Source organism: Arvicanthis niloticus, unplaced genomic scaffold (assembly GCF_011762505.2).
Source record: "Arvicanthis niloticus isolate mArvNil1 unplaced genomic scaffold, mArvNil1.pat.X pat_scaffold_564_arrow_ctg1, whole genome shotgun sequence".
Lineage (NCBI taxonomy): Eukaryota > Metazoa > Chordata > Mammalia > Rodentia > Muridae > Arvicanthis > Arvicanthis niloticus.
The window spans coordinates 27,023-53,550 of NW_023046189.1; the positions used below are offsets into that span (position 1 = coordinate 27,023).

The 26,528-nt window shown below is 42.5% G+C and overlaps 1 protein-coding gene and 1 pseudogene across 3 annotated transcripts; both read right to left on the reverse strand.

Annotated features, from left to right (window-relative positions):
• Nucleotides 1–262: 262 nt before the first annotated feature.
• On the reverse strand, nt 263–1,494 carry LOC143433887 (TD and POZ domain-containing protein 5-like; annotated as a pseudogene).
• Nucleotides 1,495–9,593: 8,099 nt separating this feature from the next.
• Nucleotides 9,594–24,095, reverse strand: LOC143433922 (uncharacterized). Of its 3 annotated transcripts, XM_076706403.1 has the most exons (3): nt 20,609–24,095; nt 20,418–20,521; nt 9,594–10,482 (listed from the first exon to the last, which is right to left on the reverse strand). In XM_076706403.1, the coding sequence occupies exon 1, from the start codon at nt 23,285–23,287 to the stop codon at nt 21,719–21,721; it is 1,569 nt and encodes a 522-aa protein (XP_076562518.1). In that variant the 5' UTR covers nt 23,288–24,095; the 3' UTR covers nt 9,594–10,482; nt 20,418–20,521; nt 20,609–21,718. The 3 variants fall into 3 exon arrangements, with proteins under 3 accessions (XP_076562518.1, XP_076562516.1, XP_076562517.1); XM_076706401.1 differs by having other exon boundaries at nt 20,418–24,095; XM_076706402.1 differs by lacking the exon at nt 9,594–10,482 and having other exon boundaries at nt 17,505–20,521.
• Between the last annotated feature and the right edge of the window lie 2,433 nt (nt 24,096–26,528).

Sequence of the window (26,528 nt, forward strand, 5' to 3'; positions counted from 1 at the left end):
AGTAAACATTCAGGTTTTGTTTCTCTTATCCTCTGGGCCCAGGTCATCTCTTCTACTCAGTCCAATGCAGACATGTTTCTCTGAAGAAACTCTGTTGGGCTGTGCTTAGGGCCAGCACCTAAATTGAATCCTGGTTTCCTAGACATCAGCCAGAACACCAACAGGGTAGATGTCAGGAAGAGAGTCCCAGACTCCAGTGTAGCTTTTTCCCCACCCACCATTTGAACATATTACAGGTGTTGTTAATCATGAGCCACTAGGCTGCCTCTCCCTAATTCACTGTAAATGTGCCAGCAATATTGCACTCTAACCAGAATTCTTTGGCAAAAACACTAGTTGTTGCTGCTGGAAGACAGGTATAGGTCATAGCTAACAAGCCCACTCAATTTAGGCATTTGAATGAAGGCTGCAAGCAAGAACACTGCAGAAATCATGAAGTGGAATGCTTCAGCCATGAAGTAAGAATAAGACTCCACCATTGATTTCTACCCCAAAGTCTCAGAGATGTGAGAAGCATGAAGTGCAATGAACTCCAGGGCCTGAGTCTTCAGCTGCTCTGTGCAGTGGAGGTCAGCCAGGATGAGTGTGTGTGCAGCATTCTCCACAGAGAGGTTCCTGCAGAGTGCATCCTCACACATGACCTTCAAGCCCTCTAAGCCATACCTGTCAGCAGCTGCCAGCACACCAGTGGCCAGAAAGTGGCTGTGGAAGTGTGGTGCCTTCCTGGGTAGATGAAGCCCATCATCTCCTTGAAGACTTAGGGATCCAGGTCATAGATCTCAATGTGGTTCATTAGTGCTCTCTTTCATTTCATGTTCAAACATGGCTCTGAAAACTGGAGAGCAAGCTGCTAGGATGGCCTTGTGAGCCCTAAATTCATGGCCACCTACCAACAGGCAGCAGTCTGTGAACAGGGAATTCTCCCACAGGTCCCCTAGGTCATCTCTCAACACATGCCTTGGATCCTGGATTGCAGGTGTCATGTTCTATCCAGGAATGCTGAAGAAGGCTTCTACTATGTTCACCTTGCAGCAGAGGGTGAGCTGGTCTTCAGGGAGAAGGCAATACGGATGAGAGAGGAGAAAATCTCAAAGGATGAGCTTTTAAAATCCCCTGTGTTGGTTTTTCAGAAAGCTTACCACAGTGGGTCTCTTCATACTCTGATATTTCTCTCCTTGGGCATTTATTATCCACACCTGGAACTTTGCCCAAACTGGGATCTCTGGACAGCTGAGCAACACCAGGTAAACTGACAGGTAATCTTTTCTTTCTTTGTCACCCCTGTTTGGAAGTACTCTCAAACACCATGCTACTTTGTCTTTGTACTCTATTGAGAACACTGTACTTGTAATCCTTTTCTAAATTTCCTCCATGCAAAATGAAAAGTTAATAATGGTCCACTCATAGCAGAATTTCTGAACAGTGATATGGGCATAGCCCCAGGTTGTGTCTTCCAAATCCCCTGACATTTCTGCTGGAGTTATTTTTGAGGTTAAATTTGATCTGAGAAGAAGTAGAAGTTACTTACTCTTCACCCTGTAGGATACAATTATAGATACTCCTTAGATTTTAGTTTCAGTTTCTCCTAAACAGGCCATTCTATGGTGCTGTTTTTCTATGGAATTTTTGCTCTAGGCTTCAATATTTGTTTTACAGGAAACAATACAGACCCATAGTCACTGTAAGTCGGTCTGTCTCTCTCTCTCTCTCTCTCTCTCTCTCTCTCTCTCTCTCTCTTTCTCTCTCTCTGTCTCTCTGTGTGTGTGTGTGTGTATATACCTCCCTCCCTCCCTTCTTCTCAACAATAGAAGAGTTTGGAAAATTTTGTACATTCTCATTTCAGGTGTGTGTTGGGAAACAACTTCTAGCAGAAAATGGCTATCATCTTTGCATCCATCTGAAACCATATACCCTGACAAGAAACTTGTTTTTCAACAGCCTACCACAGCTGAGCACATGCTGAAAAATATCTTGTTTTTCCCACATATCTTCTTTTGCTGTTTAGTGCCCCCAGGTGCAAGGCTCACTTGCTATCCACATTATACATGCCTGTAAGATGCACACAGTATCCACACCTGCAAGTTGCACGTGGTATCCATGCCTATGAGACACGTGGCAAACGCATATAAATACCCAGATTTCCTTTCAATATATGAGATTGATCAGAACCTCTGTCTTGTCTCCATTCTTGGAATCTCTTCCCCTTTATCCCCACTGTCTCTCTTGCTAGACCCTGACCCAAGGACTGGAGCAGCAGCTTGGGCTGGGACAGGTGTGTTGTATTAGTCAGGGTCCTTTAGAAAATGTACACAATCAATTTCTCTACATAAAGAGAAAGGGGTGTATCAGAAAAACCTGTAAGGTGAGATCCAGCAAATATAACAATAGCTAAAGCTTGCAATTAGACCACAATGTTTGACGAACCAAGGATTCTTCAGTATATACAGGATTTCTGAAGAAGTAGGTTCTAATGCCAAGGAGAAGTGGACTTGCTAATAAGATGAGAGCAAACAGGAAAACACACAAAGCTTCCTTCTTCTATGTTCTTATATAGATCACCAGCAGAAGGTGTGGCCAAGGGTGTGTCTTCTAGTCTCAAGATCTGGATTAAAGGTATGTGTTTTCCTGCCTCAAGACTCTGATTAAAGGTATGTGTTTTTCTACTCAAAGAGTCTGTATTTGAACTGGACCTATCTACTTCAACTTAAGGAAAATAATTTTAAAAGGCATGCGCTCCAGTCTTGTACATTACTTAAGTCCACAGGTAGTCCAGACAGGAAGAATAGCCATCACCAGTGTACTTTGCTTACTGGAGTCAATCTTCCATAAATGAAGGGATCACGTCAATCTCTGAATAGCTATTATTTACCCATCTGCTGGTCTTACATGGATTCCTGACATAAACATGATCAGGGAAGCTATATTTTCCTTAACTTGTCAGAAGTCTGAGGGTTCACAAAATGTAAGGCATGTGGAAGAACTCCTATATGGTGGGCAGGAAGCAGAGCCCCAACCCTCTGAAGATAGCTTTCTTCTTTCTAGTGTGTTACACAGATCTCACCTACAGACCTTGTGATGACCCCTCCCAATTTGGTTTATGGTCTTGTACTTCCCCTCAGGAATTTCTCATTAGGCTTTTCATAGTCACTTAAGGAATATCCTAAATAGTTCCCAATTCAATCACTTTAATTGGAAGGATTCAGCTTATCAATACCTCATAATCTGCATCCTCCACTGGTGAGTTCTGTCCTCTTGGAACTTGGACTTGGAACAGCCATACTTTTTCTGCCTTTCCTAAAAGGGAGATATTTTGTTGTTTTCTAAGGGCTGCAGCATATATTCAAGAGATATCAAACATTAGGGTCTATTAATACTGCCCTTATGTAAAATGAGGTGAAAACTCTGCCTATACCTCTCATGTCTCCAGTTCTTCAAGTCTTAGACAAACAGTTTAAAGGACACAGAAATAACTGCAGTGATTCAATCAGCTCAGCCACTCCCTGGTTCCTGTGTGTCTGACTCCTATGCTGATGATCCCTCAGGATAAATCAATTAATTGGCTTTGATTTTTTATCTCTCCAGTAGACTTATTTCTAGTATTCACATCAGTGACTCTTCATCAAGTTCTTTTTTTGACACTTTTTTTTACCAAGTATATACACCTATCTATGGACACTGGATTTTTGATAAAGAGGCCAAAAATACACACTGGAAAAAAGACGGCATCTTCCATAAATGGTACTGGTCTTGTAAGACGCCCCCCCCCCCATGAAGGGAGGACCTCCCTCAAGCCTCAGGAATTTGCTGTCACCCAATAACTCACAAGACACCATTCTTGAAGCAACAGCAAGAGGTATATTTCAGGATCAGTCGACTGATGGTCAATTTGTAACCCATGCAGGGGCAGAGGAATTGACAAGACTGCCTGGTCAGGTGCAGTCTTATATAGGAGAACCCACAAATGGTAGAGGGGGGGTGAAGGGGTAACCAAGGAAACATGACATAAAATCAGTGGAAAGTCAGCTAGTTCCTGGAACCACCCAGATGACTTGCATCTTTCTTTGTGGTCAGGAACGTGTCTTCCTGCTTTGGGCCCTCCACATCCACAGGTGGATTCCCTTCCCTGAGGTCTAAGGAATGTTAATAAGTCCTTCCCTTCCTCTCTTGCATGTTAATCCAGCAAGTTTCCTCTGACTGAGGGATAATGTACCCCTCCCTGAATGTGAAATGTATCCCGGGCAGTGAAGGCCTAAACTCTTATATTTAGTTCCACATTCTTGGAACTAGTGAACCTGCATTCTTTTGCTCAGCTCTAAGGATCATAAGAGCTTTCTATATGTTTCATAAGTTTTCAATATCTTACAGTCTGACTGGATGGTTTCATGTAGAAGAATGCAAATAGATCCATACTTACCACTCAGCACAAAACTTAAGTCTAAGTGAATCAAAGACTTCACGATAATAACAGATACACTAAACTTTATGGAAGAGGAAGTGGGGGCAGGTCATCTTGCACTCATTGTCACAGGAGAATAATTTCTGAACAGAACACCCATAGTACAGGCACTAAGATCAACAATAAAATAAATGGAACCTCATGAAACTGAAAAGCTTCTGTTAGGCAAAGGACACCATCATTCAGACAAAGTGGGATCCTATAGAATGGGAAAAGATTTTTCTTAACTTCACATTCAATTGATAACTAGTACCCAAAATATATAAAGAACTTAAAAACCTAGCTATCAAAACCCCAAATAATTCAATTTTAAAATAGGGTACAGATCTCAACTGGAGGGCAAGGGAGGTGGGGAGGAATAGAGGGAGGTGAAACTGTAATCAGGGCATATTATATGAGAATGAAAGAGCCCCAAAAGGGGACCCTCACCGAAGACTGGACCTGTACGCCCCAAGGACACACGAGAGACCTTCTTGATGCAATTGCAGAGGAGGTTTAATGATAAGGGCCCTGGGGCCGGAACATATCTCATGCAGGAGATAGAGGTTCCGGCCCAGAACCCAGGAAATTTGGGATATTTATGGGTAGGGGTTGGGGAGAGTGGGAAAATTTGGCATGCTTACATATGATTGGATATTTCAAAAATCAGCAACTTGCAGAAGCAGCTACGTGTGAGCTGGCAGGATGACTAGATACTTTTGACCATGAAACTTTGGACTTCTCAAAAAGGGGGAGAGAAAAGTAAACACTAGATGGCCCATTACTCACTTGGGCTTCTCTGGACTTGACTGGGCACATCCTAGCATGCCTTTTCATTTGGGTCACCCTGCCCCTGCAGGGGCTTAATATTTTTATTATGACTATATTTAACAAATTGTTGGTGGTCTTTGCTGACCATGAATTTTTGTTATTGTTACAATGCTGCTTTCAAATTTTGTTCTCACAAGAAAAGAATCTATTTTGAATAAAAGCAGGAGAAAGAATTCATTCTCTCTTGAGCCAGAACTGTGGTTCTGAGTTTAGATACTGGGAGACTGTTTCTTCATTCTCCTCTGATATTATTCCTCTTCCTTATCTTCTTTTGATGGCCTATGTAGAGCTGCCTGAGAGACCTGGGAAATGAGGATCTTAAAGAATGGAGTGGACTACAGACTAATGCTGTATACAACTTTATTTCAGCTTCAATGTACTGTTATATATGAATGTAACAAGGAAAGGAATGATCTATGGAAGGTTGTTTGAATCCAGATACATATGATCAGAAAACATGTAAATAAACACTGGTATGCATATACTAAATATTAACAGAGCAGCCTTTTCCCAGAATTTCTAAGACTAGTGTTGCAGACCGTTCTGCCCCATGCTTGGTGCCAAAATGTCCCAGCTTGAGCTGCCCCATGCTTGGGGGCCAAAATGTTCCTGACCTCTCTGCTGCTCCGGTCCAAAGGTCAGAGTCTAGCAAGAGAGAGAGAGTGGGGGAAGAAGGGGAAGAGACTTAAAGAATGCAGACAAACCAGAGTGTATGGTCAAGTCTCCTTTACTGTCTCCCATTGACTCTATTGACTTCCTTGCAAGAAAATCTTGGGTATTTATAAGCACAAGCAGGGAAACACAGCTGAAGACACTTTACCACATGCACCTTGCAGCTGGGGTTACTAAACAGCAAAACAATATATGTGGGATAAGCAAGATGTTTGTCAGAATCTGCTCAGCTGTTGTAGGCTGTTGAAAAACAAGTCTCTAGTCAGGGTATATGGTTCGAGATGGCTGCAATGTCCATCTAGCCGCTTTCTGCTAAAAGATGGCTCCCAACAGACTAGACCAATTTAAACATAATTGGCATGCACATACTGTAGATATTCTGTGAATACATGAAAGCAAAGCAGAATATCATATGCAGATTCAGGGCACACTGAGAACAGGACTCAGTATATCCTTTCACCAGGTTGTGTTCTATAGGTATGAGCTGACATCCAAGAAGAATAAACAAGAAAAACAATCTAGGGAACAAAATGCACTTGAGGTAAAAAAAAGTCCTCTGCCTTTTTGTCTGGAGCCTCTCTCACAACTCCCTGAGGAACTGCTTGCCATGTGCCATTCTTTTGACAGTGTTCTGACATTCTCTCCCTCCCAGGGTCAGAAGTTCATTCTTTCTTAGAAACAGTTTTAGTGGTGGGATGTCTGCTTTTCTTCACTTGCTGTGGTAGTTTGAATATGTTTGGACCATGGGAAGGGACACACTTCCTCTACCAAGACTATCATTCCTCCAATAAGGCCACACCCCCTAATGGTGACACTTCCAGTGGGCCAAACATATTCACACCTCTATACCTGCTCTTCTCCTCCTGAGTCTCTGTGTTCTCCAATTTCATATCAATTTCAAAATTCACCTGGAGGTCAGAGGTGAGCACCAGGTAAGAAAGAACAACTCTCTTGTGGTAGGCATCAAAGATGAAGTTAGGCCAATCTGACCATGAATGGGGACTAGCCAGGTTAAGGTAAATCCAAACCTATTTTGCAGAAAGTCACTACTTTCTTTGTTAGTTTTACTATGTAAGTTTTTGTGTGAAGCAATGGCAAGGCCTTACTCTTGGCAAACACTCACCCTTGGCTCTCCTATCTACTATTCTTCTTTCTGCTTCCCTTCCATGATTTTCTTGTCAGTTCTCAGAACTTCAAACAAGACTTCATAGCAACCCACATTAGTAACCCTTCCTCCTGATCTCTAGATTTAGCCAACATCCTGCTAGATAGATATTTTTAGAATCCCTAGTAACAGAAAGGCCTTGTGAGAATAACTTAGTTAGACCCCACAGCTACAGCTAGCTTTCTGCACCTGCAAAGCCCTCTTTCCTTTCCTACCCACCCCCATATCCTGTTTTTAGAGTATATAACCTGTGTGAGTAATAAAAATTTTGCCAGCTTGATCAGACTTCTTCACTTGCTGTGCCTTTTTATTTTCTCACACATCTCAGTTGTCTCCACAGGGTCTAAAGGTCCCATATGATTGTCCAGCTGGCCTAGACATTTTTAAATGGGATATTAATTTTATTTGTTCCAACACATGTAGCTAAAACAAAATCAAGACTTAGATAGATAAACCAAACAGAAGCAAAATGAGAATTATTTTATTCTTACATTGTGATATCTTGAGGCTCTGTGGCCTGTAGTCATGCCCTCTACCTGTGGAGGGGCTAGTAGGGGCATTGTCCTACAAGACTAGAGGACTCCACTCTAGGGAGGTCTTTGGCCTCATATCAGAAGCCTGTATCAGGAGCCTGGAGTCTGGGAGTGTGGTGAAATGTATGTTGTTCCTTGCAGGGAACCCTGCTGACTTTCTGGCTATTTTGTGCTCGACCAGAAACCATGCTTTCCTTTTATGGTACTACACCTGTTGCTCATTAAGCAATCTCTAGAGTAGAGTCTGTGCAAGTTCCAAGGTACTACACAGCTCACTGCCCTCAAATATGGGCACCCCATAGTTACTAAGACTCCACCTTTGTGCTTGTAACCTGCTGACAGCACTACTGTCCTGTACTCTTTCAGTTTCCCAACAGGGAAAGCAGAATCCTGCAGCTACAGCTGTACCATGCTGAAAGTTAGGTGGTACACTTACACAATGGAGTATTACTAGGCTATTAAATATAATGAATTTGAGAAATTCTTAGGTAAACGGATGGAACTAGAAAATATCATTCTGAGTGAGGAAACCCAATCACACACACAAAAAAACACACACATGGTGTTTACTCACTGATAATCAGATATTAGCCCAAAAGCTTGAAATAGCCAAGATTCAACTCACAGACCACATGAAATTCATGAAGAAAGAAGACCTAGTGTGGATGCCTTGGTCCTATTTAGAAAGAGTAACAAAATACTCAAGGGAGCAAATATGGAGACAAAGTGTGGGACAGAAACTGAAGGAGGGGCCATCTAGAGACCATTCCACCTGGGTATTTATCCATGTGTAGTCATCAAAGGTAGATGCTGATGTGGATGTCAGGAAGTGCATGCTGACAAGAGCCTGATATACCTGTCTCCTTAGAGGTCTGCCAGAGTCTGACATACCCAGAGCCAGATGTTCACAGCTAACCACTGATTTGCTCAAAAGTTTCCCAATGGAGAAGTTAGAGAAAAGACTGAAGGAGCTGAAATGGTTGGTGGCCCAGGAGGAGAACAACAATACCAACCAACCAGAGCTCCCCAGGGTCTAAACCACCAGCCTGGGAGCACATAGGGACCCATGACTCCATCTGTATATGTAGGAGAGGATGGCCTTGTTGGGCATAGGTAGAAGAGGAGGAGATCCTTGGTCCCATGAAGGCTGAATATGGAGTGTGGGGGAGAATTCAAAGATGGGGAGTTGGCAGTGGTGGGGGTAGGTGTGGGCACATCCTCATAGAAGCAGGAGGAGGGGGAATGGGATAGGAGGTTCCTGGGTGGTGGTGGAAATGGGGTAAGGGACTAAATCTGGCATATAAATATAATATCCAATAAAAAAGCAAATGTATGATAATCTGGTTATAGATGTGACATTTTTATCTGTGCTGAAGCAAAGAGGAATTAAAGTGTTAAGTGTTAAAAAAAGAACTTGATGAAGAGTCGCTGATGTGAATACTAGGAATAAGTCTACTGGAGAGATCAAAACTCAAAGCCAATTAATTGATTTATCCTGAGGGATCATCAGCATAGGAGTCAGACACACAGGAACCAGGGAGTGGCTGAGTGCCCCGGCCCGCGGGGATTCGAGGAGACCTTAGGGAAGGGGGCGAACGAATGAAAGGACAAGAGACACAAAGAATGAGAGCAAGTCTGGGTTCTGATCAATCTCTGAAACTTTAATTTTGGGGGCAGGTTATAAAGACACAGCAAACCGGGAAGTTAGGGCGAGGGTCATTGCTTAGGGCTATCTTACTATGGAATCCTTACTGTCTAAGACTTTCCCACTGTCATAATCTTATCACCCTAGAGCATCCCACTGTCATAATCTTCTCCAAGGAAATGCCAGACGTTCTTTGGGTTCCTGGGACCTGAGACCTATGAATGTCCTTTCTTAACCTTGTACTGACTAGACTTTCTAAAACAGCAGGTAATTTCCTGGGTTTGGCTCCTGGCATCTGCTCCCTTTTAACAATTTTAAGCGAGGCTGGCAGGCAAATTCGGACATTAAGAAATATCATTGGCAGATAATTGGGCATTGACCAAAGGGGGAAAGCATTGACCTGATCCTCCCAGTATCATTTGTAATGGTGTCTTTTTGGGGAGGAGAGGGTTATTTGTCTCATGGACCATGTAGGATATTGAGGGTCTTAGTCGGCTCCTTTGAGACACAAGAAATCAACACCAACCTCTATGCAATCAGGTTTGCTTTTCAGGGGACTCAGAAGCGGACAATTTGGGTCCTCCCCCTGCGGTACCTCGTCATGCACCCCTTGCAGGTACCCACGTTGTGTCCGTGCCATGCCGAACCAAAGTGCACAGATCTGAGTTCTATGCAGCTCCTAAAGGAGATGTGTCAACGCAAGGCTCAGCCAAGCCTCTATCAGCCGAATCAAGTCTATGATAATGCACTTGTAGGGGTTTAGATGCCAAGGAGTCAATTTGTTGTTTTATAAAGCCAGTGAGTCTGTTAAAGGCCCACGGGTGGAAAGCCGAAAGGCGAAAGGGACTGATCACAGGGCCCAGGATGGAAGGGAGAAGGGTAGTAAGCCAAGGAGAGGCAGAAAACTAGTTTTTCTTGTTCTCACTGTTTCTTCTGACATTCTAATCTCTTTCTGATCTTGACCACACTATCTCTAACTACCCCAGTTTAGTCAGTATAAAAACAGCATTCCTCCTTGGGGGGTGGCACAGAGCCCCTCTTGCTGAAGGAAAAGCAGATGAGAGATTTTTCTCTGATGCCAATCTCCAGCTGTTCGATGTCCTTGTCAATGGCCAGTCAGGGTTCTGAGTAGTACAAGTCCCGAGGCCTGCATCAGGATCAGAACTTCCAACAGAGGATACCATGGGTGGCTCATTTTTATCTGGAAAGGAAAAAGAAGGGAATTCTCAGGGAGATTTCTCTTCCCTGGATTTCAATTGTTATCCATTTTATCTACAGTTGGTGTACCTTCCCCCCACCATGAGCAAGCCTGAAGAGACCTTGGTTACCACAACAAGGTCAAGTGACGGGATCTAGGTGGAGTTACCCACCTTGGCTGCCCGGAACACAGAAGCAGAACTGCCCCTGGGCTTGCCTTGAGACATCTCCGGTGTGACCTGGAATGGACTATGGACTATCCCACCCATCTGGAACCAGGAGGGGTTGTGGGTTGGGTCTTCCCCTTTAAATTGAGAGCCGAACATTAAAGCTTTGGGCCTTGATCAGAGAACTTTGTCTTGGCCTCATCTCTTCTCGCCCTCCTTCCCCCTTCATTCCCAGCTCCCCTTTCAGGTGAATCCAGTTGACTTGTGGCCGCGGGCGGCTACAGATTGGCGCGCCATCGTGGGACTTGAAAACGGGGACCAGCTGAGGAAACACTGTCTTAGGTGGGGCCCCACGGGAAAAAGGTAATAAAAGAATGTATCCCGCGCACTTGGGAAGTAGCAAACAGTATTGAATCTAGCGCTAGGTAAGTTTGGGAGGCCATGTTTGCAGGAAGTGCATTGTGAGGGATAGGTATAGGTCTAGGTCAAATAGGTGTTGACCCGATGCCTACTTTGCCTAGGGGTGACAGTGAATTTGGGATAGGAGACCGGCAGATGCCCGCAGCCTTCAAGAGCTGCCTCAGACGAGAAAGAGCAGGGTTAGAAGAAATTGGAAAACTAAAAAAGCAGCCACAGCTACATCTCCTAAAGAAAGGGATAAAGTGTTAGATCTTAAACTTCAGAGAGAGAACGGGTTTTGAAAAGCAGTTGTTTTCTCTCTGGGTTATGCCAGCAAAAAGAATGGAAAGGCTGTTTCAGAGCTCTCCTAGGAACAAGAGAAAATTCAGGAGACGTTTTAGACTAAGAGAAACTAAGAGAAATTCTTAGTTCTGCTTTGTTTATTGTCTTGTCCTTGGTGCACCAATGTCCACGTGTGTCTCATTGTGTTTTCTGTCCACATGTCTCGTTGTATGAATGATTGGTCGTCTATGTTTCATGTTCTATGTTTAATGTTTAAAAGATTGTTAAAATTGCTTGATTCAACACTTGGTCTAGTTTAACTTGGTTTTCAAAGGCAGTTCTAATATGCAGAGCAGCGGCTGATAAGTTTGCTTAACACCTGTAGCTAAAAGTTTGGGAGCTGAGCTGAGCTGGAAAGGCTGCTTTTAAAGGGACAGGCAGGTTTCTTGGATTAAATAAGGAAGTTAAGAGTTGTTTGTCCTGGAAAAAATCTCAGTGATAAGGTGCTTTTATTTTAGAATTGTGGCTAGAAAAAGCGAGAAATTTTGTTTCGTTTAAATATATAAGATGTGTTGTTACTTCATTTTTGTTTGTAATTGGTTTTAAGGTACAAATATGTTCATGTCTTGGTTATAAATTATTGGCCTATAAGTTATTGGGTTTGATTAAAAATTTACAACTTTGGTAACAAAAAGTTGGCTCAAAACTGGTAACACAGGGTTAGTCATTCAAAAACCAGATGTATAAAAGATATCAAAGCAATGTCTATTTAGTGAGATATTAAAGACTGCACTATCGTGCATTCATATATAAGAACTGCAGCCAAACTTTGTAAGGTAATCCACTTGGTGTTGATTTTAGAGAAAAATAGATTGCTTACATTTTAAAAAATTGGTTTTGTTTCCAAAAATTATGGTTATATGCTAATATTGCAAAGGAAACTTAAAAATGTGGTTAATTGCCAACATTCCTTTGGCTGCAGCTGACAGGAATCGTGAGCTTGAAAATTTTTTTACTTGGTTATGTTTATAGAAGAAAGAAGGTAGAGTTAAATAAGAGTTAAAAAACAATTGTGGCACAATATGGGTCTAATGACCCCTTCACACAAGCTTTATTGAATACTGTGGTAGAAGCAAATTTAATGCTCAAATATTGGAAAACTATATGTAAGGCTACTCTGTTAGGAGGAGATTACTTGCTTTGGAGCTCAAAAATGGCGTGATACCAGTAAGAACCGCCATGATGATTGCCCAGGCAGGCAATGCAGATTGGGATCTTAACATGCTTCTATGAGAAGGTTAATATGAAGGTAATGCTAATCAGGTTAAACTGCCTACAGGAGTGTATACATAGATTGCAATGGTTGCCTGTTGTGCTTAAAATCAATTACCTACTAAAGGGGACCTTAGTGGAAATTTATTCAGTATTAAACAGGGTTCTGAGGAACCATTCCAGAAATTCGTAGACAGGCTGCTGAAAGCAGCTGGTAGAATTTTTGGAGATCCTCAAACAGGAATTACTTTTGTTACTCATTTGGCTTATGAGAATGCTAATGCAGCCTGTTGCACAAAGCAAAGACAGACTTACATGGATACTTTTTCTTTGCGCTAAAATTGGGCCCTCTTACCATCAGGGTCTGTCTGCCTTACAAGGGACCACTGTACAAGCAATGCTTGCACAGAACCGTAAAGATAAAAGATGTTTTTAAATGTGGAGATTCAAGTCATTTTTAAAATGACTGTCTCAAAAACAGGCACTAGCAAATAATCCGGTCACAAGACAGAAATTTGTCCTTGGTGCAGGAAAGATAATCTCTGGGCTAGGCCTCAGGATATAGGCCAAGATTAAAAACATTTACATTTGAATTAAGTTGATACAATGGGTGCGGCAGAAGTTTGTGTGACAAATACTCTTTTTGCCTAGGTCATCCTGACCAGCCCCTTGAAGGGTGTTTTCTGGAATTTGTTTATTGCCTTGTTTGTTCCTTGGAAGGGTCAGCTTCAGGGCCAAGAGTTGTAATGATTATGCTGGAGAAATTTAAATAATGGCTGCTCCGCCCATGGCATTGTAACTACCTGCTGGAAAAAGAATTGTTCAACTTGTTTTTTTGTTCCTTTGCATCTAGTTCCTTCCAAATTGTTAAGAAAGAGAAAGGACAAGATGGCTTTGGTTCCTCTAATATATATTGGGTTCAGTCTATCACTAGCAAGAGACCTAATCTTAAGTTCTGTAACAATTAGAAGGTTGCCTTCAGCTTGGCATTCATCTGATACTCTCACTCTGCTAAAATAGATTGGTTATTGAATTAATCCAAAACAAAGTTCAAACTTAAGATTTATAAAACTAATGGGGCATTACAGCCTGACTTGCCTACTCCAGCTGCCATTTCAGTAAATATGTATATATTTATTATAGATCTAGAAGATTGTTTTTATACCATTCCTTTACATTTCTGGTAAGGTGTTAGGTTTGCATTTAGTAGATTTGCTGGTAATTGAGAATCCAAGGTTCTCACATTATTGGAAAGGTTTGCTTTTAATTTCATTTGCATTTAATGATTTTCAAAATTTGTTAAGAGATATTATTTGGCTAAAACCTCATCTTAAGCTTACCATACGAGGATTTGAACCTATGTTTGATATTCTCAAGGGAGATACAAGTCTTAATTCCCCTTGACAATTAACTAAAGGAAAAATAGCTTTGCGGAAAGTAAAGTAAGCTGTTAGTTATCAACAGATAAATTATATAGACTATGAAAATTGTTGGCTGTTTGTGTTATTATTACTCATGCCCACAGCAGCCCTTTGGCAAAAGAAACCATTAATGTAGATTCATCCTTCTTCATCTACAAGTAAAGTTTGTGTTAATAAAAACATTGTAAGATAGAATCCTAAAAACATTTTCAATAAAAGGTTTACTCCTTATTCCAAATAGCAATTAAATTGGTTATTGAAAAATGATATTTGGCCTATTATGGCAAACATTTTAAGCAAATTTGGTGATCACTATCCAAAAGATAAGTTGTTACAGTTTTTCTCTGCATGCTTTTATATTTCCTGAAATTTACTACGCATGCAGCTCATAGAAAAGACATTTACTGTATTTACAGATGCCTCATCTATTGAGAAGGCAGTATATGTAATTAGATCACATATTTAGATCACATGTTTATTTTCTTGAGTTTTCTCTACTTGAGCACAAATAATTAAATTATGTGTTGTAGCCACTGTTTAAAATACTAGAAAATCAAGCTCTCAATTTATATACTTATAGCCAGTAAATGGCTCATAATTTATAATTGCTTAAAATTGTTCCTTTTTTAGATATTGCTAATTCTCAAATTTTATAGTTATTTATAAAAATACAGCTTAATTTTTAAAACATGTACTGTCTCTGAACTTTTTAAGACATTTAAAAGCTCATTGGATTGTCTGAACCCCAGGACAATGCCAGAGCAGATTTGTATACTAGGCAGATTATAGGCCTCGAAAATAATTGGCCATACTATCTTATTCTTTACAGCATCTTGATACAATAATTTGGCATTTCTAAAAGGTGTGCAAGTTAAATTGCAAAAACTTGTTTTCAGTATTTTCAATTTTTTTCATAATGGTGTTAAACCTTGAAGATTTATATAATCAATTTTGGCAAATAGATGTTACTCATTTTGATTTTTAAAAATTAAAATATGTACATGTGAGTTGACACTTTTTAGGCTTTTTAGTTGCAACTACTTTAACAAGAGAAGCAACTAAAAATGTAATTAGTTATTTATTGCCTATATTATTTTCCTGTGCTTGGTGTTCCATACCAGACTAAGACAGGTAATGGAACTGGCTATTACAGTTATTTGACTACAGTCAAACATTTGAGATATTTTGTTGACAATTTAATATTGAAATTCCTTATTATCCTCAAAATTGTGAAAGAGAGGTTATGAGACTTTAATATCTTTATAACTCTGAGTGTGGGAAAAACAGCTATTGGTGCTTCTTCCCTGATTTTACAAAAACTCTAAAAAGTTGGCTTTTTAAACTAAAAAAGGGGGGGTAATTATACCCTCCAAGGTCACCAAAAGCACATCTTGCTTTTGTGTTATTTGTCTTAAATTTTCTGCAAACTGATGTTAAAGGTCAGTCTGCAGCAGATTGCCACTGGCATCCAGTCACTTCCAGGGTCTAATGGAGAGACCCCCTAACTAATTCTTGGAATGGTCCTGACCCTGTCTTAATTTGGGGTCATGGATCAGTCTGTATTTTTTCAGAAAAAGAAAATGGAGCCTGATGGTTGTCTGAAAGATTGGTCTGTCAAGTGGACGCAGATCTTGAGCCTAATAATTATGATTCTGATAATGAAGAATCTGATAACAAATCTAGTCAGAGTGTGTTAGCCATGGAAGACCATGAGACTCTAGGCTGTTACTCTATCCAGGGTGTTCCCAAGTCTCATCTCCACCCAACCTAAAAGAGGGGACTTCTGCCCCTAGACCAAGCAGAGAGGGACCACCCAGAACCCCCTCTGTCTGGCAATCTGAATTCTTGCTAAGGCTGCGAGGCTAAGCACTGCAAGGGAATATAAATAAAAGTTAAAAATATGTTTCTGGGTTCCCTGAGGGACAAGCCTGACTGCATAGGGGTTGATGTCAAAAGTATCCCCTCTACAGGAAAAAGACATCGGGACGGGTATGGCCCTCAGGCCTTACTGGACAACGACAGGAGGACTGGAGCCATTACAAGGTTCCCTTTAATTACTGGAGGTCAGGCCTCTATCCCCGCCTGGGTAAGATGAGAATTGCCACGGTCCTTCTATACTTGGAAAAGAGAGGAGACTTTGGGGACAGCCCTGCTTAACTTTGAAGGCCTAAAATCAGCTATAAGCCTAAAATTCAGCAATAGGCCTGGCTTATTTGCCCGCTCAGAGTCTTAGGTCTCCATGGAAAAACACTGAAACAGAGGGCTATAAATTATTGTAAGCAGACAGCTTTTGTTGAAATCTACCAGCCTGAGTAGTCATAGACTTTGTCTGATCCCTGTCAACCAGCAGTTGGATGAGATACTAAAACAGTTCCACTTTCAACCTTATTTCCTACTCGGCTTGGATAATCATATTGCTGTTAACGTTTGAACCTTGTGTCTCAAGCAGATAAGTTGCCTTCACACAAAGATCTCTCCCAACAAGCCCGGCTACTCGGTACCTCAGATGGGATGAAGTCGTGTACCCCACACAGCTGCTTCTACTGGACCTGTTCCTCCTGACCTATCCTCAGATGGGCTCCATAAACCCTGGACAGCAGGACACAGCCAACTCTCCTATATCCCCCATACCCATTCTTCTAGGTTCCCCCTAGAGACACGTCGCCCCCAATGTCAGCAGGAAGTAGCCAGATATCACGACGACGACCCTATTCCTGTTTCACCTCTCTCTTTTCTTTTTAAGTTAACTAAAACGGGGGAAACTGTACCTTCCCCCCACCATGAGCAAGCCTGAAGAGACCTTGGTTACCACAACAAGGTCAAGTGACGGGATCTAGGTGGAGTTACCCACCTTGGCTGCCCGGAACACAGAAGCAGAACTGCCCCTGGGCTTGCCTTGAGACATCTCCGGTGTGACCTGGAATGGACTATGGACTATCCCACCCATCTGGAACCAGGAGGGGTTGTGGGTTGGGTCTTCCCCTTTAAATTGAGAGCCGAACATTAAAGCTTTGGGCCTTGATCAGAGAACTTTGTCTTGGCCTCATCTCTTCTCGCCCTCCTTCCCCCTTCATTCCCAGCTCCCCTTTCAGGTGAATCCAGTTGACTTGTGGCCGCGGGCGGCTACAAGTTGGGTCTGGCTTTGTGGAGGTATCTGTTTTGCCAATCTTTCTGGCAGCCATCTAGCTTCGACTTTTTTGATATCAAACAGACATATCGATCCTCGGCCCCATGTGGGAACTGAATCTAGGCTGTTCCATTTAAAGGTAAAAAGGTCCTTCCATATAACTGTGGCATAATTTTTATTAGTCTTAAGGTGTCAGAGGTGATCGGCAGCAGATTTGCCATGAGCGTCCAGATTTAGAAAATTGAGAACAACAAGGCATGATGGAGAATATTTCTAGGAGACCCCTTCTGGGGGTATAACTCCCAATCTTTGGTTTTTTTAAAAGCCAGTTTTTTTTTAGTTTCTTGCAAAACCAGGGCAGAAGCAACAGTAGCTGCTCCTTCCACACTCAGAGAGTTATAAAGATATTATTTTAAAGTTCTACAATACCTGTTTCACAATATCTTGTCCTTGAAGAATTTAAAAAATCCCAGTAATATGGGTAATATTAAATTGTCAACAAAACATCTCAAATGTCCAACTGCAATAACCAGTTCCATATTCTCTCTTAATCTGATATGGAACACCAAGCATAGAAAGATAATGTAGGCAGTAACTAATTACATTTTTAGTTGCTTCTCCTCTTAAAGCAGTTGCAACTAGAAAGCCTGAAAAGGTGTCAATTTACATGTACCTGTTTTAATTTTCCAAAATCAGAAATGGGTAACATCCACTTGCTATAATTGATTATGTATAAGTCCTCCAGGATTAACACCATTATCAAAAAATTAAGGACACAGAGAACAAGTTTTTGCAATTTGACTTGCACACTCTCTAGAAATATCAAATTATTGTCTCAAGGTATTACTATTTTGATGATATAAAGAATAAGATTGTTTGGCCAATTGTTACTGTGAGGCTTATAATCTGCCTGGTATACAAATCTGCTGTGGCATTGCCGTGGGGTCTAGGCAATCCAACATGAGCTCTTAAATGTCTTATAAAGATAAGAAAAAGTACATGTTTCTTAAATTAAGCTGTATTTATAAAATTTGAGAATTAGCAATATCTTAAAAATGAACAATTTTAAGCAATTATAAACCATGAGCTATAATATACTGGCTATGAGTATACAAATTGAAAGCTTGATTTTTCAACATTTCAAACAGTGGCTACAGCACATAATTCAATTATTTGTGCTGAAGCAGGGGGAAACTTAAGAAAATGAACATGTGATCCAATTATATATATAGTCTTCCCATTAGGTGGGCTGTCTGTAAATATTTTCTGCCTTCGAATATTTTCTGGAGCAACAAGCACTCCCCAAAAATTTAAAGCTCGTTGTATGAGCACAAAGGCTTGCATTAAAACTCCTTCAGAGAGATCAACTAATAAAATACCATGCAATAAACGATATACACTGAAAGATTCAAACTCTTAACTCAAGTGTGAGAGTTCTTAATCCGGGCCTATTTCTTGAGGCCTGGCCCAACGATTATCCTTCCTGTACTGAGGACAAATTCCAGGGGCACTCCTGCTTCCAGACAGCACTTCTGCTGTCTGTCTATGCCTCTATTTTTTGGACAGTCTTTCCGAAAATGACCCATGTCCTCATACCTAGAACAATCCTTATCACCTCAGTGCTGTGAAAGCATAGCTTGGACTAAAGTTAGCATTCTCATAAGCCAAATGTGTAAAAAACAACTCCTGCCTGGGGTCTCTAAAATTTCTACCAGCCCTTTTAGCAGCCTACCTACAAATTCCTAAAATGGTTTATCAGAGCCGTGTGTGTTCTAGATAAAACTCCCACTGGGATCTCAGTTTAACTATATTTTTTAGTTTCTTTTGCAATATAAGAGTGTAACCATAATTTTGGGAAACAAAACCGATTTTTAACAATATAAACAATTTATTTTCTCTAAAATCAATACTAAGTACATTACTTTCATGTTACTAAGTTTGGCTGTCAGTTCTTATGTATGAATGCATGATAGTGCAGCTTTTAATACCTCTTAAAGAGACACTGTTTTAAATCCTATCTTTATACATCTGGTTTCTGAATGACTCCAATCCTGAGTTACCAGTTTTAAGCCAACTTTCTGTTACCAAAGTTGCAAAAAAATTTTTAATCATACCCAATAACTTATAGGCAAATAATCTATATCCAAGACATGCAGAACATTTTATACTTTTAAAAGCAGTCCGAAGCAAAAATGAAGTGTACATATATTTACATATATTTAGACTAAACAAATTTTTCTTGCTTTTTCTAGCTGTAATTTCAAGAGAAGCACCTTGTCACCTGCTGAACCCAGTAATCATAGTCACAGATTTTTCTAGGAGAAACATCTATTAGCTCCTTACCATAGAAGCCATAAAAAAACTTGCTGGCCCCTTTAAGAGCAGCTTTTATATCTCCAAAGGCCAATTGAAACTGCTTTTTATTTTTACTTTTTCTTCTCTCTCTCTCTCTCTCTCTCTCTCTCTCTCTCTCTCTCTCTCTCTCTGAAGCTACTTAAAAACTAAATCAAGGGCTGAACAACCAGCAGATAAAGTTTTAACCATTTTCTTTTAAACATGAAACATGGAACAACATTCAAGTAACGAAACAAAAACACAGACATAAACTGACAGACATGGACAGATTGGTGCACCAAGGACAAAAAATAGACATAGAGAGCAGTACTGAGGGTCTCTCCCAGAGGAGCCAGAGAAAAAGCAGGACAGTCTCCTGATTTTCTCCTGCTCTCAGGAGGGCTCTAAAATCGCCTTTTTCTTTTCTTTTGTTAACACGGCCGGAGAGTGGACAACTGCATTAGCCCTTTCTCTCCCTCATCTCCAAGGTTTAATGTTTTTATCTCCTTAGGAGGTGTAGCATTTTTTTTCCATCAATAGTCTCCTCTTGGGGAAACATCGACAAATATCACCAATGAAATCTTTTCTATTTGGGAAAAGGGAAAAAATTCTATTCTATCTCTATTTCTATCTTCTATTCTAACTCTCTATTCTAGCTCTATTCTAACTAACCTAACTCACTATTCTAACTAACTCTATTCTATTTGTCTTTTCTATTTGGGAAAAGGGAAAAAAAATCTATATTCTAACTCTCTATTCTAACTCTATTCTAACTAACTTAACTAACTATTCTAAACTAACTCTATTCTATTTGTCTTTTCTAAGATCCTTTTTTCTTAACCCTTACTCCTCGTGCCTTGAGGGACTCCTTGAGACCCTTTAAGAACAAATCATGTTTGCTCAATCCTTGTCCCATAATTGCGTTGCTTTTTCTTACCTTCACTGGATCAATCTCACAGGCGGGTGACTCTGTGGTGATCACAATGCGGATCTTCTCTCTTCTCTCTGGAGAAGCGTTGATCCTATGCTTTCGGGACGTCCCTGTGGAAGCAATGTTCGATTGGACCCCGACCCACAAGACCACACATCGGGCGCCAAGTGCCCCAGCCCGCGGGGATTCGACGAGACCTTAGGGAAGGGGGCGAACGAATGAAAGTGAAAGGAAGATGAGAGGAAAACCCGGCCGCCATACAGAATAGACTACTCCAGACCACGTGGTTCCAAGGGGGGAAGGTTTATTCAGGGAAAGGGCAAAGGTGGGGAGAGATAGGTGGGAGAGATAAGAGGTTAAAGAGGGTGCGAGTCCGGTGTACTGCCTGTTTTATATGGGCAGTGACGTAGTATCTCCCAGGTAAAGGTGAGGGAGCCAGGTGGATTCTGGGAGCGTGGGGCTGTTCCCTCGGCAATGATGTGGGGGTCGCCTAGAAGTGGGAGTCGCCTAGAAGTGATGTCACTGGGTTCGGAGGCTGATACCAACATACCTCCCTTTTTCTTATTATAAAGAAGAGAAGAAAAGTGGAGGGGAAGTCGATGGTGAAATGGGGAGTTGGGGCGGAGTGTCTCTTAAACTACTTCCTGCTGTGTAGGGGCGTAGTCTATTGTGGGGAGTAGCTGGCCTTCACCATCGGGGTCCACTCGGTAGATACGTGTATCAGGTTCCTCTGTGGACAGCGGCTGGTAATCCTGTAACAGGAAGTTCCTTAAAAACAGCATTCTTCCTAGTAGAGTCCAGTAACTGGATGACAACAGGAGAATGGTGTTTAGCAACAGAGGGGTTCTGGACGTCCCAAACTCGGGGGTCCACCTGAGAAGCTTTAAGGGAAATAACATGTTAGTGTTAGTAGGTTGACTGGCTAGAAGAAGGAGCAGAGGAACTGCTGGCGAGCTTGGGTTTAGGTGAATTGGGGGAGCAAAGGAAATAGAGGCTCCCAACTTAGCTAAAATATCTCTTCCCAATAAGGGGACAGGACATGTAGGCACTACCAAAAAGGAATGGGTGAGAGGTACACCCCTAAAAATGCAATTAAGTGGGGGAGTCTGGTGAGGAAGGTAAGGTTGTCCTCCTACCCCGACAATAGGAAAACGCGAAGGTGAGGTGGGTCCCCAAAACTCCGTCAGGACCGAGTAAGTGGCCCCAGTATCCAAGAGAAAAGAGATGGGTTTTCCACATACCATAATATCTACCCGAGGCTCCCTGCTAGTGATAGGCGTGGTCGGGTCGAGAGAGCTCGGGCCCAGTCAGTCCTCCATAGCCAATCCTAGAAGGTCAGCTGAAGGGTTTTCTGGGAGTGATGTCCCCCTGTTCTGAGCAACATGAGGGCAATCAACAGCCCAATGTCCCTTCTGATGGCACCTGGGGCACGGTCCCCTTGGTTTGCTAGGGTTGGGGCAAGCCCTCGCCCAATGACCTTGTTGACCACATTTATGGCAGGGGCCAGGTGGTCCCTGAGTCTTCAGGGACCAGGAGTCTGGGGTAGTGGCTGAGGCTGGTCGGATAGCCTTTGCCAGCATATGGTATTTTTGTTTTCGGGCTTTCTCATCCCTCTCATGGTACACCTTAAAGGCCAACACCAAGACTTCTGCCTGTGGAGTTAGGGGCCCCCTCTCCAATCGCCTAAGTTTAGCTTTTATGTCGGGGTAGCTCTGGGAAAAAAAGTAGGTCATCAGAAGTTGCTTACCTTCCGGATTTTCAGGGTCCAGATTGGTATACTGTAATAAAGCCTTTGTAAGGCACTCCAGAAACTGGGACGGGTTTTCCTGTTTGTCCTGGACAACCTCTTGGAGTTTTTCAAAGTTTACTGGCTTTAAGGCTGCCTTTCTTAGGCCTGCCAAAAGACATGTTATAAATCTATCTCTAGCTAAGATACCACCTGCGGAATTGTAATCCTGGTCAGGAACCGCCTCAGATCTGATTGGATATGTTCCGTCTGTCTGATGAATCTGATCTGCATGCGTTTTTGCCTCTTCCCAAACTCGCCTGCGTTCATCAGGAAGTAAATTGTTAGTGAGAATCATATGAACATCATGAAAAGTCAAGCTATAAGACTGAGTGATGTACTGGAACTCTTTAATAAAGGCAGAGGAGTTAGAGGTATAGGAACCCAATCTGTTCTCTATTTGAGAGAGTTCACTTAGTGAGAAAGGAACATGTACTCTGACAAGGCCGTCTACTCCTGCCACTTCCCTCAGGGGAAGGACAGATGCTGGTTTAGGTGTCCCTGGAGGAGAAGAAATTGGAGGTTTGGCTGTGGCCCTAGAAAGTATGATAGGAGGAGTAAAGGTTGGAGCCAACACAGGGCGATTACCATGGCCTGCAGCTGGTGCAGAGGGAAGGGAGGGGTCTGAGGAGGTTGAGTTAGTAGGCTCTGAGGTATCATGGGTTTTTGGCGGCATGGAAACAGGTCTGCGACGGAAGGGGGGTGGTTCGTCAGCTGGATCTAAGAGTGTTGCGTTATCTAATGGGGGTTGGGGAGGTTCCATTGCTAAAAGGACCTGGGGAGTGGAACAGGCAGAACACATGGAGGGATTAGAGCGGAGGTAGATGAATGATTGGATATAGGGGACTTCTTTCCATTTACCAGACTGCTGTATGTATGTGTGAAGACCCTTTAAAATAATTGGATCTAGGGTGCCATTAGGTGGCCATTTTAAACCATTATCTAGAGGATACCGGATCCAAACTTCATTGCAGAGATGTATCAATTTGGAAGGCCTCAATGCAGGCGTTAATTTTAGAGATCTGAGGTTTTTAAGGAGACAACCCAGTGGGGAGTCTGAGGGTGCGGCCGAAGACAATGTAGTACCCATTGGGTGACAGGGAGGGTTTACCGAGCTAACGTATCGGCGTCCCGATAGAAAGGCGGTAAGAAATCAGCCAACAGCCTAGGTAACCAGGTCATCACGAGGTTACCCAGGGGGCTAGCACAAACTCCCGGAGTTCTGCGGGAAGCAATTTACCCTGGTACCAGGCTTTCCACAGCTGCTAGAGCTAATTGGAAGGGAGGGTGTAAATTGCTTTCCAGGGGAGGGAAGTCACCCAGTGGCCAATGTCCTAAATAGTGGTTCGGCTAGGAGGCTAGTCTTAGGGACTAGGCAGACAAATGGCAACACCTCTCCGACCAAGAAAGGCTGGCCAGACCTTATTTGGACGGCTAGGGTCCCTCCCAGCCAATTAGAATTTCCTTACCAATAAGCCGGTGTGTGTTTGAAGAAATATGCAGTCTGGTATCAGGAGAGTGGTACCACGAGGTCTGTCTGTGGGCCTAAGCCACCTGGCGGAGTGCCACGTGGTGGGCCACAGGCTTAGCTAATCTGTAGCAGCGGCGGAAATTTATGCTGTCCGTGATAGCAGGGATGGAGCTTAGCAGCAGCGGTGGGGATGTCGGTGGCAGCTCAGAGCAGTGGCGAGTGCAGGGCGGTTGCACGCAGTGGGCAGCGGCTTGGGCTGCGCCGGCAGCAGCCCTGTCAGGCTCGTTCCGGTGCCGCGGGAGTTGGCGGCTGAAGCGGCGGCGCGGTGGCTGCGGCTGCGGGCCGAGCGGCGTCCGCAGTTAGGGGGAGCGGTCCCGAAGTATTCGAACTTGGCCGATGCACCAATGAAAGGAAGATGAGAGGAAAACCCGGCTGCCAGTACAGAATAGACTACTCCAGACCACGTGGTTCCAAGGGGGGAAGGTTTATTCAGGGAAAGGGCAAAGGTGGGGAGAGATAGGTGGGAGAGATAAGAGGTTAAAGAGGGCGCGAGTCCGGTGTACTGCCTGTTTTATATGGGCAGTGATGTAGTATCTCCCAGGTAAAGGTGAGGGAGCCAGGTGGATTCTGGGAGCGTGGGGCTGTTCCCTCAGCAACGATGTGGGGGTCGCCTAGAAGTGGGAGTGGCCTAGAAGTGATGTCATTGGGTTCGGAGGCTGATACCAACACAAAGGACAAGAGACACAAAGAATGAGAGCAAGTCTGGGTTCTGATCAATCTCTGAAACTTTAATTTTGGGGGCAGGTTATAAAGACAAAGCAAACCGGGAAGTTAGGGCAAGGGTCATTGTTTAGGGCTATCTTACTATGGAATCCTTACTGTCTAAGACCTTCCCACTGTCATAATCTTATCACCCTAGACCATCCCACTGTCATAATCTTCTCCAAAAAAATGCCAGAAGTTCTTTAGGTTCCTGGGACCTGAAACCTGAGACCTATGAATGTCCTTTCTTAACCTTGTACTGACTAGACTTTCTAAAACAGCAGGTAATTTCCTGGGTTTGGCTCCCGGCAGCTGAGCTGATTGAATCACTGCAGTTATTTCTGTGTCCTTTAAATTGTTTGTCTAAGACTTGAAGAACTGGAGACGTGAGAGGTGTAGGCAGAGTTTTCACCTCATTTTACATAAGGGCAGTATTAATAGACCCTAATGTTTGATATCTCTTGAATATATGCTGCAGCCCTTAGAAAACAACAAAATCTCTCCCTTTTAGGAAAGGCAGAAAAAGTATGGCAGTTCCAAGTCCAAGTTCCAAGAGGACAGAACTCACCAGTGGAGGATGCAGATTGTGAGATATTGATAAGCTGAATCCTTCCAATTAAAGTGATTGAATTGAGAACCATTTAGGATATTCCTTAAGTGACTATGAAAAGTCTAAGGAGAATTTCCTGAGGGGAAGTACAAGACCATAAACCAAATTGGAAGGGGTCATCACAAGGTCTGTAGGTGAGATCTGTGTAACACACTAGAAAGAAGAAAGCTATCTTCAGAGGGTTGGGGCTCTGCTTCCTGCCCACCATATAGGAGTTCTTCCACATGCCTTACATTTTGTGAACCCTCAGACTTCTGACAAGTTAAGGAAAATATAGCTTCCCTGATCATGTTTATGTCAGGAATCCATGTAAGACCAGCAGATGGGTAAATAATAGCTGTTCAGAGATTGACATGATCCCTTCATTTATGGAAGATTGACTCCAGTAAGCAAAGTACACTGGTGATGGCTATTCTTCCTGTCTGGACTACCTGTGGACTTAAGTAATATACAAGACTGGAGAGCATGCCTTTTAAAATTATTTTTATTAAGTTGAAGTAGATAGATCCAGTTCAAATACAGACTCTTTGAGTAGAAAAACACATACCTTTAATCAGAGTCTTGAGGCAGGAAAACACACACCTTTAATCCAGATCTTGAGACTAGAAGACACACCCTTGGCCACACCTTCTGCTGGTGGTCTACATAAGAACATAGAAGAAGGAAGCTTTGTGTGTTTTCCTGTTTGCTCTCATCTTAGTAGCAAGTCCACTTCTCCTTGGCATTAGAACCTACTTCTTCAGAAACCCTGTATATAGTGAAGAATCCTTGGTTCATCAAACATTGTGGTCTAATTTCAAGCTTTAGCTATTGTTATATTAGCTGGATCTCACCCTACAGGTTTTTCTCATACACCCCCTTTCTCTTTATGTAGAGAAATTGATTGTGCACATTTTCTAAAGTACCCTGACTAATACAACACACCTGTCCCAGCCTGAGGTGCTGCTCCAGTCCTTGGGTCAGGGTCTAGCAAGAGAGACAGTGGGGATGAAGGGGAAGAGATTCCAAGAATGGAGACAAGACAGAGGTTCTGATCAATCTCATATATTGAAAGGAAATCTGGGTATTTATATGCGTTTGCCACATGTCTCCTAGGCATGGATACCACGTGCAACTTGCAGGTGTGGATACTGTGTGCATCTTACAGGCATGTATAGTGTGGATAGCAAGTGAGCCTTGCAGCTGGGGGCACTAAACAGCAAAAGAAGATATGTGGGAAAAACAAGATATTTTTCAGCATGTGCTCAGCTGTGGTAGGCTGTTGAAAAACAAGTTTCTTGTCAGGGTATATGGCTTCAGATGGATGCAAAGATGATAGCCACTTTCTGCTAGAAGTTGGTTCCCAACACACACCTGAAATGAGAATGTACAAAATTTTCCAAACTCTTCTATTGTTGGGAAGAAGGGAGGGAGGGAGGTATACACACACACACACACACACACACACACAGAGAGAGAGAGAGAGAGAGAGAGAGAGAGAGAGAGAGA